Here is a 21752-nt window from a genome sequence, read left to right on the forward strand (position 1 = left end):
CTAAAATTTATTTGTGATGCAGAATAATAATTATTATAAAGATAATTTTTTTGTTTAATTAAATTAGTATATGTCAATATGTAAATACTATTTTAAGAAAAAAAGTAGTTAAATAATTATTTAATTAAAAAGGTTATAGTTTTTGACGAGAAAACTATGCAACTTAATTTTATCATAAAATAAGGTTTAATTTTTTTACATTTTGTACAAATTAAAAAAAAACTATACAAATGCATTATTTAATTTAATTAAATTAATAATCTTTTTTTATTATTTTATACTTTAGCATTAATATAAATTTATAATTGTTTAGTAAAATTATTTATTTAGTGTCTATACTTTATTTATTATTATTTATTTTTTTAGATATTTTCATGGCTAGTAAGTTTAGCTGAATCATTTTTACACGAACATAATTCTATGGGTACAAATCTCACGGAAGCACGAGAATTTTTAATATCCCATAAAACTCTACAAAGAGACCTTAGGGTACGTAATTAAAACTATGAAATTAATTTAACGTTTGATTTAAATTATATTATTGTTGATTTAGTGCAATATGCAATATTACAAATATAATATTATTTGTTTAGTTGAAACCAAAAAAAATTATAAAAAATAAATATGATAATTATATCAGTGTGAACTAGTCAAATATATATTTATTATATAAACACTATTTAGCTCTAGAAAATATGTAAACGATTAAAATGTTTATATTATATGTATAAAAGAAATTCGATAACACAAAATAAGGTTAAATTGTTTTATGAGTGACATCATTATCATTGTTCTGTTTCATAATTTATTAATAATATTTCAAACTTTATTGCTACTTCGTAAACTAGTTTTTATGCTATAATTTATAAATTTTTCAGTCTCGAGGGATCGACATTAATGCATTGGTAAATTCAACAAGTTTGCCACCGTTAACGTATATCGATGCTGAAACAAGGGTGGATCTGGAAAGTAAATCGGTCGTGTTAAAAGACCATTGGGCATATTTGGATAGAATATTGGACTGGCGGATACAATTGTCCGAGTTATATGTCAAATTTTTCACGTCGTGTGAACATTTGAACATCGAATTTTCAAACTTGGACTCTGTCATCGCAGATCATGTTGACGTGTCTGATCAAAGATTAGATTCTGCGCACAAGTATTGGACAAATATTTTACAATTATATATCCAACTTAAGAACACGGGAGAAAAGTTTTTGCATCAAAGTGCAAAAGTGAGTATACTGATGATAATTAATATATTAATATTAGTCAATAACTTATAATCGATTTATTTTTTTAAGAAAATACAAACATTCCCTTAATTATTAGTAATAGGCAACAAGTCAACATAAAAACATAGTTAGTTGTATTCTAATAATAATAATAATAATAATTGGTCCAGTAATAATGTTATATTATCATTAAATTTTGTAATGTACCTAGATTTTTTAATTTTTATATAAAACTTTAAAAAAGTAAAAGTTATAGTTAAGTTATAATTGTGATTTATGTCATTCAAAATAATAGTAATAATAATAAATCGTTTCATTCAATCTTAGTGTCCAAAATAATAGCGAAGAATACCTAGTTTTGTTATTGTCACATTTATTCAGTAGATTTTCATTGGTTTTTGTGCATAATATATTAGTTATGTTCAGGATGAAGGATTTTATCGATCTACATTCCATGAAATACTTAAAATTAATAAATTAAACTAAAACTTTTTTATCAGGTAAAAACTAAAATGCAATTATGTTCTTAAAATACTGAAAGTAGTTTTAATTTTTGAAATTTTATACAAGATTGTTTTGAAATTAAAAAATTAAATTAAAATATTTGAAATGTGGTTTACATGTGCCTGGATGGCTGGACATAAATATACAATTTTATGCGTTTTTATTAAAATTAATGTCACTGATGTTTGAACAAATGCTATAAAATTAAAACATTTAATCGTAAACGTTCTAACCTTTTTTCATGTATACATGTATACTTATAATAGATGAACTTTTATTTTTGGAATCTCAAGGAACACATATATTTAACGTTTGTGTATCATTTAAAAATGTATGGTTGTTGTGTATTATTTTGTAGGGAGTTTAACTTTAGTTATAGATGAGTCAAATTACTACTCAAAACTGCAATAACATTTAAAATAAAACTTTCTTACTTTCAAATACATTTTAAACATTATTTATTTATCTGTGTAATGGTTCAAATTCGATGTCATTACATCATTAAATAATTAACGATTTAAAATTGACAATTAATTTTATTTTACACAATTTAATATTTAAAAATATTATCAATTAGGTATTGCTTAAAATCAGTTCAAGTTATAAAGTATTAAAATATAAATTATTATTTAACAATAAGTAGGCGTGTACACGCAGAACACTTAACGAATAATACGTCATATATTATGTTATATATTTAAATCGATAATGTATTTAAGTATCGTGTTGTGTTGTGTGTGTGCCAAAAATATAAAAATGAGGTCTCGCAAAAAGAAAGTGCCCTTGATGCTCATCCCCCGTGATTATATCGTACTGACGCATACGATTATTCATTTTTAATGTTAATTATAATTAAATCTTGACGATTATTTTGTTATTTATTACTGGGACTCGTGGACTGCCATATTTGAAAAAACAGTTTCAAATTTTGAATAAAATGTTTGTTGTATAATCAATGGATCAAATACTTGATCATCTATATGTTAATTTTAATTAACGTTCAATCAAAGTTGTTAAAGTGTAGAAATTATAAAATTATAATAATTTTAAAATTGAGCCGGTCGTACGTATTTTAAGTTAAAAATAAAATAAATGTAAAAATTATTTCCATCACACAGCCTAATTTAAAACAATTATTTTTTTTTTGTAGTTTACGTCTTTTGGCAATGTCCGATAAGACTAATTCGCACTTTTGAAAATTGGCCAACACGAACTGAAGTTGACTAATCACGTAATGAATTCGTCCATTATTACATAAATGCTCGAATGCCGTTTTCTTGTTCGTTACATTTCAAAATGACCAGCTCGGCGGGCACAGTAATTTTTATTTCCTATATACTATCAGACTGCCAGTCTGACAGGCGACGCTGTTTAAACTTTAATTCATTTTTCTATACAGAAAAAACTACATTTAAACGAGTGCGACACGCATTGGGTTGGGTCCCGTTGAAACATTATAATAACAAGTAAAAACAAATGTGCTGGTCGTGAAATTTGTATCGTGTTCGAAATTATTTTCTGAAAATGTTTACTAAAACGATCTATTTCAAATTTAATTCACATAATACACTATGCCATGGAATATACTAATTTTTAAATTTTAATCTCTAATATAACATCGTAAACTAATTTAGCTTTGGAGCCTTACATTACATTTTTGATAAAGTTTTTTCAAACATTTTAGCATACAATTTTAAGTTTAGAATTAAATTTTTTTTAGAATTATCATTTATTTTTACCGTGTAGAATTGAGTTCCAGTCCGATATATAATTGGAATAATTGTTAAGTTTTAGTTTTCCACAAAGATTTATTTTTGTGCTAAAATAAAAAAAACATTCCACGTTTCAAACATGGCTGATTCGGTTTTCAATTTTTTCACTAATTTTGCGTATTCGATGAAGTAAACGTCTAGCGATCACGATTGCCAAGAACTGTTAAATTTTCAATCGTTTTTATGAATTGAATTTATGAACATAATACTATAGCTATATGTATGTGTTTCAAATTTTTAAACGAGGCAAAATATAATATAATAACAGCATGACGCGGGTAGCAGGCGTGTAGCATAAAGTCTATGTACTCTATTATAATATAATATTGATAATAATGAAAAAAAAAACACTAAGGAATTATTAGATAATTATACTAATTGAATTAAAATAATAAATATTTAGTTGTTTATTTAATAATTATTATAAACTCAATGGACGTAATCAAAGAAAACTAGACTCTAACGATAGTATAATCCTCTTATTTGAATTTGATTGATATAGTTTCAAATAATGAGTGTTTATGTTAAATTGATTCCTTTATATATCTATATATATACTTTCTAGAAATAACGAATTATGATAATATATAATATATAATATTAGATATAGTATAATGTATTTACATGCAAATTTAATTTCTTGAAATTCATAAGGTGAAATAATTTTGTGTAGTTATAATTTATAGCAATTTATGTTTTTCCGATTTGTACCATTTATCATGTATATATATATATATGCTCTTATACCACTTCAGCTAGCCTAGCATATATATTAGTCTTTAACGGTACTTTCCGAGCTCCTCGACAATAATTAGCCACCATCGGGCGTAACATCGTTTTATGGGTGACGAAATAATATAACGCCTCGAGCTGGGGGATAAGGGAGATTTCTCTTTCTATATATACATATATATTACTTTCTTTCTTTATTTTTCCATTCCACTCCTCCACGCGTATATTTTCGACTTTTGGGTTTTAATTAGCGTTTCGTACGTGGTGGGGTCTTGTTGGCTGGCATGGTTCCTAATCGAGGGATGTCGCGTACGTTAATACTGTACCAACCGCTGTGTGTTACAGTCGGAGGACGCTCATCTGGAACTAGACGTAGCGCGAGACCGCGTGCGATCGTTACTGGACACGTTCGTGGACAGGAAAACGAGAACTACTTCCGTCTGGGAGACTTGGCAGCGGGCGTCAGCTGAAAACAAACTGGACAAAGTGCTCTGGTCGGAAACAATGTGCGAGAGCAGTAAGGTGAGTAGACCGCACCGGACATAAATGTTTTTTAATTTTAAGTTAGGTATATTGGAATATTAAAATTTGGGTTTTATAATATGTTGTACAATTTAGCTGTTGTATAAAAAACAATATTATTAATACTATACGCAGAATATCATTATGGTTGAGAAAATATTGTTCTGTGCCCGTTTTAGATAATACAATCAAACATAATTTTTAACTAAATTCAATAAACGCTCGGATAATCACCCTATGAATAAAATAAACTTTAAGCTATAGTGAGATTTCAAGAGAAAGTGTGGGCTCGTACAACAAAATGTTTTCAGTGCTCACTCAATCACAATAACACAAGGGCTTAGTGAAAATAAGCGACAAGCCGTCCACTGACAGATATATTGCAGTAATGTTACACAAACACGTATTTTAATCTCTACAAAGCGCTGTTTACATTTATTACGCAAAGTATAAATATATATATTTAAATCTGAAACAAAAAAAAAATTGGGAACCAATGGTCATGACGGTTAGGTTTACGCTGTTTGATGTGAAATGAAATAGATGTAAACAATAGATTTTTGTTAAAAGAAATTTTTTTTATACGTTATTGTTTAATTATATAAATAAAAGTAAAGTATTTCAAAAGTATAAGTATAATATTTTTTTGAATTACGAAAATTAAGGTATTTTTTATTAATAAAAAACTAAAATAATATTTTGTTTCTTATTTGAATTTGATTGATATAGTTTCAAATAATGAGTGTTTATGTTAAATTGATTCCTTTGTATATATACTTTCTAGAAATAATGAATTATGAAAATGTATAATATATAATATTAGATATAGTATAATGTATTTACATGCAAATTTAATTTCTTGAAATTCATAAGGTGAAATAATTTTGTGTAGTTATAATTTATAGCAATTTATGTTTTTGCGATTTCTATCATTTATCATATATATATATATATATATAAGCTTTTACTTCCCATTTAATAAATTCCCATAAAGCACATAAATAATATTCAAAATGTTGTGTCATGTTTTGCACTATTCGATCTTCTAGAAAATATAAAATTTATTATAATTTATTAATTATTTGTTAATAGTTTGATTAGGCTTTAAAAACAGCAAATGTGCAAAAAACGTCACAATTTATTAAGTAATATCATAACCTTCGTTTGAAGTTTTCAAACTTTTTAAATATAAACGAGTTTTATAACGCGGTGGATTGATGCCAACGTCTATGGAACTAAGCAACTTTGTCTTTCCGCGTCATATGTCTACATGACATACATTGCTCGTCAAAACAGATTAATAATCTATTTTTTCTTTTTTAAGATTATTATTATTATTATACGATTTTTTTTTGTTTAATGATGATTTTTTTTTAAATAGACAGTAGATTGGGTTTCCAAATTGGAATCTCAATTATATCCAGTGTTGAAATCTGAACCGTCATCAATAGATCGACATATTTCAGAGGTTAAACAGAAGTTAAATAATGTATTACCGGAAGTTCAAAGGGCTCAAGACGATATCGAGTCCAGAATAAAAACAGCCGAAGAACTTATTGGAAAAGGTTAGTTCTAAAAAATAAAAAGTAAAATACAACTTAAATTTAAGTTTTGTTACATTTCACAATAATATAATACCTAATAAATGCTATGTATTTATTATTTGGTTTAGGAAATATTCAAGGTGACAATATTTCTATTCCTCCAAGGTTAAAAGAACTTCATAGTCGACTTGTTGGAATCACTACAGAGTATCAGAATCTTTTAGATATGTTCTTATCATTTTTCAATTCTTTACAAGAAGTATGCTTTCTGCTTACAATATTATAATAATATCATTTTATACATAAAATATATCCTATAAGAACCTTTTTTTTTTTTTCAAGTTTCACAATACAGTCAAAGAATCTGAAAGAGGAAGGCCTGCTGATATTTTCAATCATAAATTGAACGAAGTCGAAGAACTCCTTAAGAAACACAACCAATCTAGACAAGCAGTTTTAGATAGTTTTAAAACTGTTTATGCCGAAAACATTCGTTTAATGGATAAAATTAAGCAACAGGTAAATATTTTTTAAACTTAATTTTTTATTGACATGGTTAATATGTCATTTTTTAAGTATAATAATCTTAATACACATAACGTAGACACTTATCTTTTCAATCTTTTTATGAAAAATGTTTTCACACATTATAAAATACGAAAAAAAGTTTATGAAATTGTCACTCCAATTAGATATTGTGTAATATTTTTAACAATGTAGTTATTCATTTTGAAAAATAAAATATTTAGAGCACACAATTAGTATTATATTATTAATTATTATTATTATAACATATGCATTTGTATGTTTTTTCGAGGTGATTCAAGTGATTGTAAATATTATTTTAAATAATATAAAATATTTGTTTTTGTGGATATTGAAATTAAATAATTTGCATATTTTTGAATATTTCGTCGTATTTTGGAAAAATGTATTGTTATACAGAGTCCGGCAAAAAATCTACCATATTTCAAGAGGAAGTTGCAAATAAACAAACAAAGAAATAGAAAATATTCTTTTATTTTTTACTAATAAATATTATGCCATTTTTATTTATTTATTTTAAACATTTTTATCGGTTAGGTGGTGTCCTCCATTGTTAACACATTCATGAAGCCTTTTCCGATAGTTTTCCATAACTCTTCGTGTCATTGCCTAGTGATTGGCTCCTTAAGTGCTTGTAGGGCGATGATCGTACACTGTGCCTTTAAATATCCCCAAAGAACGTAATCACAGCCCAAAAAGTGATCACGTTAAAAATTTTAAATTTAGAATTTTTTTTTTAAAATCACGTTTTATTTTAGTTATTTTTTGTTGGTTTTTATTTCGTTTTTTTTTTTGGTATTTTGTTTTTGTTCCTTGACATTATATCTATTAAAAATGGCACGTATATCACTATCCATTGATATCCTCTCCACTGTTGTACCACCACCACAACTCACACATTGCTATTTCTAAATAAGGGTTTTTTTTTGCCGGACTCTGTATAATAAGTAAATATTATTTTACTTTCATTATTTTTATAAATAAAATATTGTCGGTTAATATAGTTTTATGAAAAATATTTCCCGAAATGAACTATCCTTTATTATATTTAGTAGTATCTTTATCAATCAATAATTGTTATTGAAAATTGTACGATTAAATCAAATTATACTTTGATTCAATAGTGTTTGATAAACTAAAAATTAGTTTGTGTTTGTATAATATTGTGATAATCGAAATTTCGTATTTTAGTTTGATACGTGGAGTCGTATAATTATTACTTCTTAAAGGTATTTTTGTGTTATATTTTAATAATATGATAAAAATATTACTTTGTATAACTTAACATATTTTTAAATTTATACAACTTAAATTAACATATTTATTTAAAAATTTTGTATGGCGTTGAAAAATATAACCTTAAGAGGATCATGTGTTTTTTTTTGTAATTTTCGTTCAGTGTAGAACCAATTTTGTGTGTTTAGATAAATATTAGAGCGAAATGACTTATAAATTATAACCAAACTTAAAGATAAAATATATTATTGTATTTTATTATTACCAATAGTACCTGCTTACATTATCTGTGTTCTTTTATCAATATTTTACGATATCCGCTGATTTTTAAATATTTAGTGTTTAGATATTTTATATACTCATAACTCGCTTAAAAATTAAAAAACCGTAAAAATTAGACGATATTTTCTTACCTTCATGTTTGATAATATGTAATTTTAATCTAATATTTAAGTTTAATATATAACATTGGTTCTACTGAATGAAAATTTGGTATTGGTATATTGTACATTTGTAAGACGGAGACAACATAAATAGGTGTGACGTTTTCTTAATTTTGTGAGGTATTTTTTTTATTTCACAAAAGGAATGACTATGTTGTGAAAAAATTATAACATCGTATAGGTTATTAAATGACTGTTCTATGAAATGGGCGATGTATCATGAAAATAAACTTAGAAATCTATCTAAAAAATAAAATATAAATTTTGTCTATCCAGGAACCTCAAAAATCTGGAGAGCAAGATATGTATGTCGTTCGTTATTTGATGGAAAACGAAAGAAACCTTTGGGATCAATCATGTGAAATTTATTGTCAAAAAATCGAACAACAGCAACAATTAAGTCAGTTTGACAATGATCTCATTCAGATCAACAACAATTTGAACGATCTTTCGCAACAACTTTCATCTACACGAGGGCAATATGGTGCAAATTTAGCATCTGCCAAATCAGCTTCACTTGCTTTTCATTATTTCGAAAAAACTATTTTAGTTAGTCATAAAATTTAATTAAATATTGTAATAATATTTCTGAACTATGACTAATATATTTTTATTTATAGCTTTTAGAACAACGAATTGAAACATTCATTAATGCTGCAAACTCATTGATGAATTTCGAACATAATAAGTCAGAACACATCCGAGATGAATTGAATAAATTGAAGTCTAGATGGGATACTTTCCAAGCACAAGTGTTAGAAAGTCGAAAGCATATTGATCTGTGTGTTCAATATTTTACGTTAATTAATGAAGTAACTACTTAAATCAATTATTTTTTTTTTATATACATACAATTACACACACACACACACACACACACACACACACACACACACATATATAATTATATATACCTATTTAATTTTCGTAATTTACATTTGATTTTTTAGGCACAAGATTGGTTCCACGAAGGAAGTATTCTTCTTATGAATATTGCTCGAAAATCAACCGAAGTCAAAACAAGTGAAGAAGCTTCGGCATTATTAAAAGAAATTGAAATATTTTTAAAACCTGGTGATATAAGACAAGACGAGAGATTAAATCAAATACATGAACTTAGTATTCAACTTTTTGGAGAACATGCAATTGCTGAAGTGCCTCAAGTTGTTACGGAAAATAAAGAACTCCTTGATTCATTCTCTATGATTGCAAAAGAGTTAAAGTCTTTTGACGATAAGCTTAAATCTAAAGAAAAATATGAAATTAATAGTGAAGTAAATCAAATAATTACTAATACTTACGAAGAAATAATGACATCCACCTCAATAACTAATGTAAATAAAATATTATATTTTTTTTCTAATCAAAATTTACTAAAGTATTTGTATGATATAATACGTTATATAGGGCGTGTCACTAAATGAAGATAATATCCCATCGTCAAAGAAAATAAAACTTGAAGAAATCATTAAACCTAAACCTTCAATAGTTGTACCATTACAAGATAACACGGTTGATGAAGGGAAAAAATTTACATTTGAATGCAGGTAAAATTGTTTTTTTTTTAAATTTATTTATATTATATTAAAGTTTTTTAAATTCTTAAAAACTTAATAATCAAAAATAGCATTGAAGGCGAACCTTCAAAAGTAACTTGGTTCAAAGACAATATTTCCATCGATAATAATCCAGACTATCAGACATCTAAAATTGGTAATCGATATATACTGACAATCGAAGAAACGTTTGTAGAAGATTCGGCGAAATTTACATGTCGGGCCGAAAATGATTCTGATGTTATTGAAACAAGTGCATATCTATCAGTTAAAGGTAGGTTAACAATATAAAAAATATATATCAGTTATTATGAACAAAATATAAATATATATATATTATACTCATAATATTATAACCATCGAATTTTTATCAAATACATTTAATTATAGAATGTGCACCTGAACACCAAATTAGTCCATCTGTATTTACAAAATTGCTATCAGATTTGCTAGTAAAAGAAGGTGATGCTTGTTCGTTTTCTTGCAAGGCAGAAGGTAATCCTCTCCCAACAGTGCAGTGGTATAAAGATGACATTTGTATAGATAATAGCCCTCAATACCAAATTACATATAATAATGGCGAAGCGCTGTTAAAAATTGAACACACCAATTCGTCTACCCACGGTGGAAAATATACTTGTGTTGCCACTAACAGACTTGGTTCAGATTCAACTACCTCTATGTTATTGATTGACGGTAAGTAATAGTATTATAGTTTATTTTTGAACAATAATTCAACTGTTAATATAACATTGGGGTGGCTTCTAGCTCTGGAAAAGTCTGAAGATGGACCGACGTTTATTGTGCCTCTATCTAACGTAATGGCTAGAGCCGGTCAAAAGTTGAAATTGGAATGTGAAGTTGAAACGAATAAGCCACCGGTATTGATTTGGTTTCACAATGGGAAAGTCATGAAAGAAATAAAAGATTTCAAGGTAAATTAATAAATTATATAGATATGTATGAATGTTTTTTTCTTTCTTCCTTGTCCGATATATAGGTACTCAAGAACTACTAAACCATTTTAAATAAAATTCATATATCATATTTTGACTGGATATAATAATTATCGTTATCATTTGTAAAGGTTTCTGAAAATCGTGGAAAAATTAATTTAATTATTCCGGAAGCCTATCCTAAAGATGCAGGCACTTATAGTTTAACCATCAAAACGGAACACGGTGAAGCGACCAGTAGTTGTCAAGTATCGGTGAAAGGTATACTACCAAATGAAACTTCCGATTCGGAAATTGCAAGTGACTTGGAACCGATTAAACCGTCAATACCGTTGCGTTTAAAAGAACAAACCGTTTTGGAAGGCGGAAGTGTTCATTTAAAATGCGTAATTATTGGACAGCCTGAACCCGAGGTAATTAATAAAAAAAACTACAAAAATACGTAATAATAATTAAAATATGGTATAACAAACGAATAATTAGGTTATATGGTATCACGATGGAAGACCCGTTAAAGAATCCAAAGACATTCAGCTTTTATTCCAAGGCGATCAGTGTTCACTTATAATCAAAGAGGCTTTTGTCGAAGACGCGGGGGAATACAAAGTAGTGGCTATTAACTCGGCCGGAGAAGCCAACAGCACATGCGTATTAAGTGTTGAGCCAAAATCAGGTACACGTCATAATAAAATAGATTTTTGTCTATTACGCGTGATGTAATTTATGAACAATTTTATTTCCAATTTAATTTGTTTTTAGTAGCTGATATAGACGAACATGTGGTCTCGCCGAAGTTCACCAAGCTACTATCGGACGTATTGGTGAGGGAAGGTGATTCTATTACTTTAGAATGTAATGCCGACGGCTGTCCGAAACCCGATTTTAAATGGATTAGGAATACTGTGGAAATCAAACCCGACCAAAGGATAACAGTAATATGCATAATAATTGGTTTTGCTATAATTATCTACGATACATGTTTAAATATTATCTATAGTTGAGTACGGACGAAGATGGTACGGCGACACTTCACATACATAATGCTCTACCGGTTGACAAAGGACAGTATACCGTGATAGCAGTGAACAAAGCCGGAGAAGCCAAGTGTTTTTCGCACGTAATCGTAAAAGCTATTTCGACGTTTGAGTCGGCAGTCAAGCCCTCGACGGACAAAGTCCATTTCGAAGAGAAGTTGGAAACACCGTTATTTACCGAAACGTTTTCGCCAAACGTGAACGTAGTCCCTGGCGAAAGTGTGAAATTCGAATGTATCGTTGTTGGCAAACCCGCTCCAAAGGCAAGTACCTATATAGTCCGATCACTCGACAGTGTATTATTATAATAGCGTACAATGCGTACATGTCACAATGCACTGAGGCTAGTTACAATAATCGCAAACACGCATTTTAGGTCCGCTGGCTTTTCAACGAGAAGCCGGTAAGTGGAAAATCGTTCTTAGTGTCTACCAGTGGCGATCGTCAGGTACTCACCATTCCCGAAGTGAACACAGAACACGACGGAATAGTCGAGTGCGTGGCCGAGAACGAAGCAGGCAAATGCAGATGCGTGTCTTCGCTTAAAATAAAAGGTATATGGCATACCGCATACATGTTATCATTATTATTTTAATAATTTAATAACCCAAAGCAAAACACTGTCGGAAAATATTTTATTTAATTATAATCTTAAACGCACCTAACGAGTATGTTATAGTAGCGTTGGGATATAAAGATTATAAACTATTCTTGTCACAGTGTTACACGAAAGATGTCTGAGTAACGGTGTTCTAAAAATATAGCTTGTGCCATCGTTCGCATCCAACGTATGCATTCCCGTTGTACAGTCACCGTACACACACACACCACACACTACAATCCCTGTGCATCTGTCGTTCGTTTTATAAAATAAAATATATATTTCGGCCGTTTCTTTTTTTCTCATTTTGAACATCGCTCAGTAACTTATCGGTTTATTTAAATATATATTTTTTTAAATAGAAAGTGAAGCTGTTCCATTAACCATGGCCTACAACGGCGGCGGTGATTTAAAACATACGGTTTCCGAAGTTTATGAATCCAGTTCGAAATTCGAGTCGAAACAATCAACGTTCATGTCGTCGTCGTCGTCGTCGATCAGTGGCGACAATGCTTCTAAATTTAAATTAGATTCTTTCAGTTTACAGTCGGAAAAACAAAGCAGACAGTTTGGAGACAACGCTCCAGTACAGGTCCGTTGAAATTCTACGATAAATAACATTTATTTGAAATTTTTTCTTTACATAACGATTTTTTATAATTATTACGAAAAAAATGTTTAGTCCGAATCGTTACGAACAGAAGAGTACCATAACACGGACGGGCAGGAAAGTCAACATGTGAGTGATCTGAGTTCCACCAATATATCCGAAGAACATCAAACTTCATTTTTCGAACGAGGCCTATACAATCAAGGTGGGCTCGTTAAGGACACCTCACAAAAATCGTTGCTTGAAAGAAATATTTCGAAACATACCAGGAGAGAAACGGCACCACGTTTCGTGTCGGCTCCACAAGGAAAAATCGCTGAACAGGGAAGAGACGTTTTTTTGGACGCAATAATAGACAGCTATCCGCAATCCGACATCACGTGGAGCAAGAACGGTATCGAGTTGATTTCCGATGGTGTCAAATTAATAATAACCAACGAAGTCAACAAAACTCGGTTGGACATTAAACGTCTGACCGTAGAAGACAGTGGCCAATATACGTGCAAAGCTATGAACGCTGCTGGAGGCACAAGCTGTACAACAGACGTCATCGTCAAAAGTATATGATTAAATATATTTTTAAATTGCATGAAATATCGATAATAAGCTACAATGTTTGTTACAGAAAACGTATTTCCACCCGTCATGTGCCGAAGACTCTTACCGAACACTGTTGCTGAAGGCGAAAGAGTAGTTTTAGAAATTGAAGTGGCCGGTACGCCTGAACCAACAGTGAGTTGGTTCAAAAATAATCAACCATTATCAGCCACGTCGAATTTGCACAGATTAAGACAACAGGGGAATTGCAGTGCCGTAGTTATTGAAAAAGGTAAAAACAATGAACGTATAATGAAAGTTCGAACTTCTATGTAACTTAAATAATTTGCAGCTACTACGGAACACGCTGGAGAGTACAAAGTCGTGGCAAAAAACGAAGGCGGAGAGGCGGTAAGTTGTGCAGATTTGAGAGTGGTTCAGCCTTTACCTGATATCGGATTAAATTTGTTACCCACATATGCATCGAATGACAACACAGATAAAGTGAATGTGGTGAGTTATACACAATTATAATCATGGTTATATTTACAATTTTATTTAAAATATTTAAAAGTTATTCTAAAGTTTATGAAATATTATATATTATAATTACTGTAAATGTTATGCAATTGCTTTTATTCTTATGATTTTTTCTTTAGTTTTTTCGTATACTCATCATGTGATATACTCGTATATATATATATATCAGAATATTTTTCACATTTTAATGATAAATAATTTTTTTTTAACCAATAGGATCACGATAAACTACTAATTTTTACATGATAATTAAATAGCTTTTTATTTGTATATTTATACATTTATGAATTACGACAGCACATAAGTTTAATATTATACACAAACTTTTAAAGTATTCTCTTTCTATATAAATTAAACATAGATTTTTATTTGTATACAACCATACTCATAAAGTCATAAAGAGTAACCCACAATGACATTTCAATTGCCAATATTAGATAGAATGATAATCCGCATCAACTCACATTTTAAAATGGTTAATCCTTATGGAACATTTTATGGAAATGGCTATATTATTCATATCCACATCAATTGATAAAAATAAAATATATATATACAAATTCTATATATTGCCTTATTGAAATGTTTTTGTTAAATTATTTAGATATAATTGAAAAAAAATATATAAACTTTAAGTCATGATACGTCTTAGAAATATTTAAAGGTATATTTATTTATTTTTTTAAATTTATGATAGTATTTACACATAAATATAAATAATAATTTTAATTCATACGGTATACCTGATAGCGAATTTTGAGAATCTAGCATTTATTTATAATAATATTATTTATTAAAACACAAAACCAATTTAAGTGATCTACAAAATATTACATTAATACAATTTTTATCAAACTGGTTCATATTGTTAAATTCCAAACCAAAAATGTAACGTTATATTACATTGAAAATAATATATTATTAAGTTATCGATCCTATTTAATACAAAAATGTATTATTTTTGTTATTTATTGCTCGATATATTATAAACAATAAATATTTATTCAACAATAAAATACAAATAAATGTTTGTTAAATTACATAATATTGCTTCCAATAAAATAAATAAAAATATAATATTAATGTAAATTTTGAGCTTTATTTAAAATATTTATTTTCTGAATATATAGGATTACTACAAAAGTATTGTACCGATGAATCAATCTAAACAGTTGAATATTATTAGCAAAACACAAGAAAACTCGCATTTTTCTAAATCTGTCTTTGTTCAAGAATCAATAAACAATACTAAGGATGTAGTTATGACTGTTAACCGTTCCGAAACAAATGATTTTGATTTAAATTCGAATAATACAAACGCTAATTATGAAACTACTGAAAAACAGATATCGGTTCAAAATGAAAATATCGAAAATGGATCGATAACGAAAAAAAGTGCACTTCAGTTCTTTAAAAATGTTATCGAAGATAATAAAGTTGAAAAATCCAGTAATTCAACTGTTGCGTCCTCGACAGGAACATACAAAAGAGAAAGCCCCGTAGACAAGTTCAATAATAATTCAAATAATTTTGCATCTGTTAAGTCGTATAATAATGAAGAAAACGTTTCAAATAGCTCGTTTAAACAGTCAAACGACGCGGAAGTCATTTTAGAACCAGGTCCACCACCCACTTTTGATTACATGCCAAGAGCACAATCTGTAAAAAAAGATCAAATGACTGAACGGTTGAGAAGACTATCAACAAATCAAAAATTATTATCACCCGAACAAATTCCGTCTGGTGCTGTTAGAATATTTCCTGATGTAAATTCTGAGATAAAACAAGAAGTTTTTGAAGAAACATGTGTAAAAAAAGAAGTAATAAAATCTGGGTTATCTGATAACACTACAACACACACACATTTAGCTACATCCCAAGCTCCTCTACCACACAGTGAACCTCATGTTCCACTGTTGAGACCTCAAGCTGACATAAATGTGCGGCCAGGTTCTCCGAGGCCTTCTGCCGAAGCTATATCTATGGAAAAGCTTTGGACAAAAGCGCATTCTTCACACGTTCAAAAAACTCCAGTGTCATTTTCACCGGTTCATATGAAAACATATTCTTCATCGGAAAGCCAATCATTTGTTTCAGAGACTATAGAAAAAAATGGTGAGCTGATAAAAAATGAAAGCAAAGAAGAGAAACAAGGTAGTCTAAAAATAGACGATGGTGTTAAAAAAGTTTCTGAATCGTTTTCAGAAATTTCAATAGGTCCGACAAAACACGTCGAACCTCCCCGAAATGAAATCAAACGCCCAGCATCGGCACATTTGTTTAATGAAGCAATATCTAAAGATTCTTTCTTCGGTAATAAAATCCAAACACAACATTTTTCTGAAGAATCGTCGCAAATTAAAACGAGTTCTATGTATGACGTAAAATCCAATATTTCTGAAAATATAGAAAGAAACAGTTTCAATGCACAATCCGAACGTCAACTAAAAAGTAATCAATCATTCGATAGAAATATGCAAAATACATATCAATTTTTACCAGAGCGGTCAATAGGGCCAATAAAACATGTGGAACCACCGAGCAACGATAAAGTAAGTTCTAATTTTACACGATCACATAGTGTAGAAACTGCCAGGGAAAAGCAATGGGTGTCTCAATCACCAGTAGCTTTTAGGGGACCACCTCAAAATAAAACCTATTCATCGTTTGAAGCACATTCAAGTTTTTCAAAAAGCTTAGAAAAAGACGGTGTGTTAGTAGCTTCCGAATTTAATGAAGAAGGCGGTCGAGTAGTGGACGATGGCGTTCAAAAAGTATACGATTCGTTTTCAGAACGTTCAAAATTACCATCAAAGATCGCCGATCTTTCAAAAAATACCAACAAATCAAATTCTATAAAAACCATGCAAAAAATGTTCGAGCAGACTGGTTCGTCGTCAGCGGTGTCAAATGTCGCTTCAAACATAAGACCTTACAGTAGAATTAAATCCCGAGCAAGTGATAGCGATTTTGAGAGTGAAGCAGAATTATCAAAATACAACGTAGAGCAAAAAGTTTCGGAGAGTTATAATAGTTTTGAATCGAAAATGTATTCTTCGAAAACTCAATTACAAGAAATCAAAAGTACTTCGATGATTATGCAAAGTCCAATTAGGGAAAGTGGTTACGCGGCTGACACGGACGAACCTAGGGGCTTTCAGAGCGAAGCAGCAGCTAATAATCAAACGTTCAACTCCAAGAGGAATTCGGGGTTTCAAAGCGCTTCAATAAAGAAGGTTCGATGCGTGTTTGAATGATCGATTGAACTAACTGTGTTTGTGTTTAATCCTACATAATTTAGAGAAAAAAAAAATTCACGTCATTTTTATATTTTCTACGTAGATATTGTTTGTATTGAATGTTTGCGCAGGTTTCTAATTTTTTCCCACACATTTTGTTTGCATACTCCGTTATAACACAATAAAATAACTTTGGTTTAATAATAATAATTATAATAAAACATTTAGCACTGAAAAAAAAATTATTCACTGTGTATCGGGACGCTTTTTTTTTTATGCCAATCGCAATAGTAATTCGATATCGTTAATCAGTGTTAGTCGTTTCGCAGGCTGAGTTTTCGGAAAACGAACGTCGTCAACCGCACCGGGCACATCCTATGCAGTGGGCGAACCAGTACAACCAACATTGTCGGGCTCAGGTCCGGAGCCCCGCAAAATTTGTCAGGGGCGAATTCCGAGAGAGCGATTACGAGAGCGACTACGAGTGCAGGATACAACCAATATGGCGCCCGAACGACTCAGAATCGGAGGAACCGGTATACAAGCCGGTCAGACCTGGTTTCAAGACTCCTGTCAAAAATGTCGAGGGGTCGCGACACTTGCAGCCAGTGAAATCGGTGGCGGCGCCGGTGGAAGCTTTCGAATTGAAACCAGGATCGCCGCCCGAGATGGGTTTCGCGCCGTCGCCGGACGTACACAGATCTGTGAGCTTTGTCGAGTCCGAACGTAACGAAAGCGTGCAGAGGACCACACACTTCTTGTCGTCCGACGGTCGCGGTCACGGTCACGGGACGCTGGAGCGAAACGCCGAGGCGAAGCGGCTGCAAAGGGTAGATGAAATGAGGAAGAGATTTGAACAAAAGTCACTGTGTCCGGCCGAATCAGGTTCGGTGCAGCAGGCGGTCTCGTCACAGCTCACGCAAGGTATCGAAAACGATCGGACGATTGTCATTGTCATTATTTATACGCTTTGGCATTATAATGGTCAGTGGACGATACATAATAAATCAGCTTTGCGCATAATGATAAGGATAATAATATGTATCATATATTTTATTAAAATGTTTATCCATTGTATAAGACAAAAATAATAATTACTGCCTAATATTATTATACGATTAGGTACTAACCAAATCGACTTGTCCCAAACCGGAATTCCGTATTTCAAACACGATTTCGGATATGAGTTCGGTGTAGTGTATCCCGTGAATGCGAGAAACGGTAACACGGCTAACCCGACGGATAGCGTCAACATACCAGTGATACACGAGTTTTCCAAAACCGTTCGGGCACAGACATCCGAGATGTCTCCTAACACGCGCCGAGAACATTTTAAGACAATAACAGGTGAAGGACTACTTATTCTGTTCGGTATTCTTGATTTCACAAATATGAAACTATTCATTAACCGTATATTTACGCGTATTACTCTATAGTATAATATACTTTATAATACTATTATACTACTTTAATGCACATACTTCATGGAGTGCATATTGTGTAGAATATATTATTTACTGTGGTTCTATCGGCTGAACTATTCTTTAATATTATGCTATATTTTTATATTACCTACTATTTACTAAATTATGATCATAATAATAATAATCGTTATTATTATCATCACTCTATAACTGACACTTTGTCGCGTTTGGTTTAATATAATATTCTTATATTCTTAATTATTTCTGTACGGTAGCTTGTAAAGTTGTAACATTATAATATTGATTCGTCAACGCAAGGATAAACGATCGCTTATTGTTTGTGTAGCGGCCGACTCTGCAGTTGTATTCTACCGCTTTCGACTGTTTTGGTAAAATATTATCTTCGTTTGTAAGTCACGTGCAAGTAGTATACTATTCTGTTACTATCGTGTTGTTGTTGTTATTATTTTTCTTTTTAACCTTCTGCTTGTACTAATCAATAAATAATAATCAATGCACGAAAAACCTTTTTACGTTACCTATACTCTTGAGTTCGCTACCACAAATACTATACTACACCCGTACATTATCAATAATATCCCTCACATGGTTATATTTTCAGATGGAACCGTTATTAGCCCCATTTACCAAAAAGAACTGAACGTCACCGAACACTCGGATCCATCGCACAGTTCACCATTTTTCGCAACCGTAAGCATGACTACGTTACAATCACTATATACAATTGATATAAACAAATAAGCAATAATAAATCGTCCTTATATACTCAATCTGACTAGTGCTAAGCGGTCATAAATCAAATATTTCAATGTTTTGTTACCGCTGAATCGGATTTTATTCACGATGCAACATATTATCTAGGATTTATTTTACGATAAATATTTAAATACTATAAAAATAATGATTTTGAAAAAAAAAATATGAATCCACATTTAATTGTTAGAAAATATTATGATATTTCTAAAACAATTTTGTCATATTATTGTGATTAAGTAAAATATAAATAATGCATTTCTGATCAACATATATTTTAACATTTATCATGTCATAATTATTCGTTTTAATTAAGATTCTGCCTTTTAAAAAATGTTTTTACAACGCATGGTACAATAAATTATAGTGTATACCTACGCACAAAATGACGAATAAAAAGTTTAATATAAAATGTTTAAATTGTTCATTGACATAATAAAATTATTACGTAGAAAAATAATATTAAAAGTACAACGAATTATTCTAAAATATTGTATTCCCTAAATTTTCATAAACTATTCAAGTATAGAATTATAAATAAATAATCAAATTCTAAAAGCACTTTCATATACATTTAAAATGTTTTCATGTACGTAATTGCCAGTTATTCGGTAGCTCCACCTGTCAGACTTGAATTTTAAGTGGGAAAAATCTCGCGCAAGACGTAAATAAAATGTCGATTTTTATGATCTCAATCGTCTAACGAAAACATACTAATGACCATAATATATTATTTGTGACTTTATGTAACAGTATGTGATTGATGTGTTGCAGCCATTAAAAGACATAGCTGTAGTTAGCGGCAAGCCTGCCAGATTCGAGTGCATAGTGCAAGGCGAACCCGTCGGCGAAATCGTGTGGTCGTGCAACGGCCAAGTGCTGGAAAACTCGGACTGTTACCAGACGCAATACAGGAACGGCGTGTGCAGACTGACGATACCCAGGACGTACCAATGTGAGTGCCTCCCTCGCTCAACCGAATAAAATGTGTAGGGCGGTTATATAGGTTATTTTTTTAGAAACATTTTTAGAACATGTTATTCAATGATGATATTTGGACTTTGAATTGATTAAATGTTAAGCCAATATAGTATTTACGGTTGACGCGTTATGGGTATACCACCTAACGGGTCATAAGAAAAGTTCCACTGTTCTCACAGTTAGTTTTTAAACAATTTTTCTCGTACCGTTTCAGTCAATGCCGGATCGTACTCGTGCACTGTGTCCAATTACCTGGGGTCCAGCAGCACATCGGCCGACCTCCGAGTGTCAGGTGAGTCTCGCACGTTCATTCAACATTAAATTCATGTATGGGCTTGTACTTCTTTCTCTTCGAATACAAAAAATTACTTCCGGTTGGCGCGGTGGAGTTTTCGAGATTCTTATTTTATTCTTTAATAATAATAATAATAATAATTTAATATATTATATAGTTTTTAACATAAATTACACAATTTTGTTTGTAGAACGTTAAGACTTATATAAACGATTCAGTTTTAAGAAAGTACAATATTGTTTAGACTTTAGAATGTATAGTGTTGTCTAACTACAAAACATGTCAAACCTATTTATTAATATCATTAACTTTGATATATTATACATATATATATTATATTAATGTTTAGTTTTTTTTTCGAAATTGTAACGAATAGCACCGATGTTTACAATTTCACCATGGAAATAATAATAATAATAATATTAATAATAGTAATATTATTGTTTTGTAACAATAAAAAGTTTCAATAAACTTTTTAAATTGGTTATGGTTTCTTCTTTCTTCCTATCTGTACGCTCTCGTGTGCCTCTATGTTTTACGCTTGCAGCAGTAAGTAATTAAGTAATATTTATATTATGGTCCGGTTAAGTGGCAAACTTTGTTTTTTTTTGTGTCTATTAAAAGCACGTTTACTTGTAATAACACGTTTGCTATATTTATTAGCGAATAAG

The 21752-nt window shown here is 30.4% G+C and overlaps 1 protein-coding gene across 6 annotated transcripts in view; it reads left to right on the forward strand.

Annotated features, from left to right (window-relative positions):
• LOC113555242 (muscle M-line assembly protein unc-89) overlaps positions 1–21423 on the forward strand; it is a 54206-nt gene extending 32783 nt beyond the window's left edge. For 2 of the 6 annotated variants that reach the window (XM_026959637.1, XM_026959639.1), the window contains 28 exons: positions 367–489; positions 879–1235; positions 4589–4765; positions 6147–6330; positions 6438–6568; positions 6652–6828; positions 8811–9083; positions 9155–9346; positions 9485–9868; positions 9942–10081; positions 10162–10364; positions 10481–10786; positions 10859–11025; positions 11178–11459; positions 11530–11719; positions 11806–11978; positions 12044–12343; positions 12457–12634; positions 13044–13273; positions 13364–13850; positions 13917–14120; positions 14181–14341; positions 15499–17604; positions 17937–18531; positions 18730–18954; positions 19654–19742; positions 20580–20760; positions 21001–21423. In XM_026959637.1, the coding sequence (XP_026815438.1) occupies positions 367–489; positions 879–1235; positions 4589–4765; positions 6147–6330; positions 6438–6568; positions 6652–6828; positions 8811–9083; positions 9155–9346; positions 9485–9868; positions 9942–10081; positions 10162–10364; positions 10481–10786; positions 10859–11025; positions 11178–11459; positions 11530–11719; positions 11806–11978; positions 12044–12343; positions 12457–12634; positions 13044–13273; positions 13364–13850; positions 13917–14120; positions 14181–14341; positions 15499–17604; positions 17937–18531; positions 18730–18954; positions 19654–19742; positions 20580–20760; positions 21001–21107 (8322 nt within the window). In that variant the 3' untranslated portion in view covers positions 21108–21423. Of the gene's footprint in view, positions 1–366; positions 490–878; positions 1236–4588; positions 4766–6146; positions 6331–6437; positions 6569–6651; positions 6829–8810; positions 9084–9154; positions 9347–9484; positions 9869–9941; positions 10082–10161; positions 10365–10480; positions 10787–10858; positions 11026–11177; positions 11460–11529; positions 11720–11805; positions 11979–12043; positions 12344–12456; positions 12635–13043; positions 13274–13363; positions 13851–13916; positions 14121–14180; positions 14342–15498; positions 17605–17936; positions 18532–18729; positions 18955–19653; positions 19743–20579; positions 20761–21000 lie in introns of those variants that run through there. The other 4 variants (XM_026959638.1, XM_026959641.1, XM_026959640.1 and 1 more) reach the window with 4 other exon arrangements.
• The last annotated feature ends 329 nt before the right edge of the window (positions 21424–21752 follow it).

The sequence above is a fragment of the Rhopalosiphum maidis genome, chromosome 2, assembly GCF_003676215.2.
Source record: "Rhopalosiphum maidis isolate BTI-1 chromosome 2, ASM367621v3, whole genome shotgun sequence".
In the NCBI taxonomy this organism is placed as follows: Eukaryota; Metazoa; Arthropoda; class Insecta; order Hemiptera; family Aphididae; genus Rhopalosiphum; species Rhopalosiphum maidis.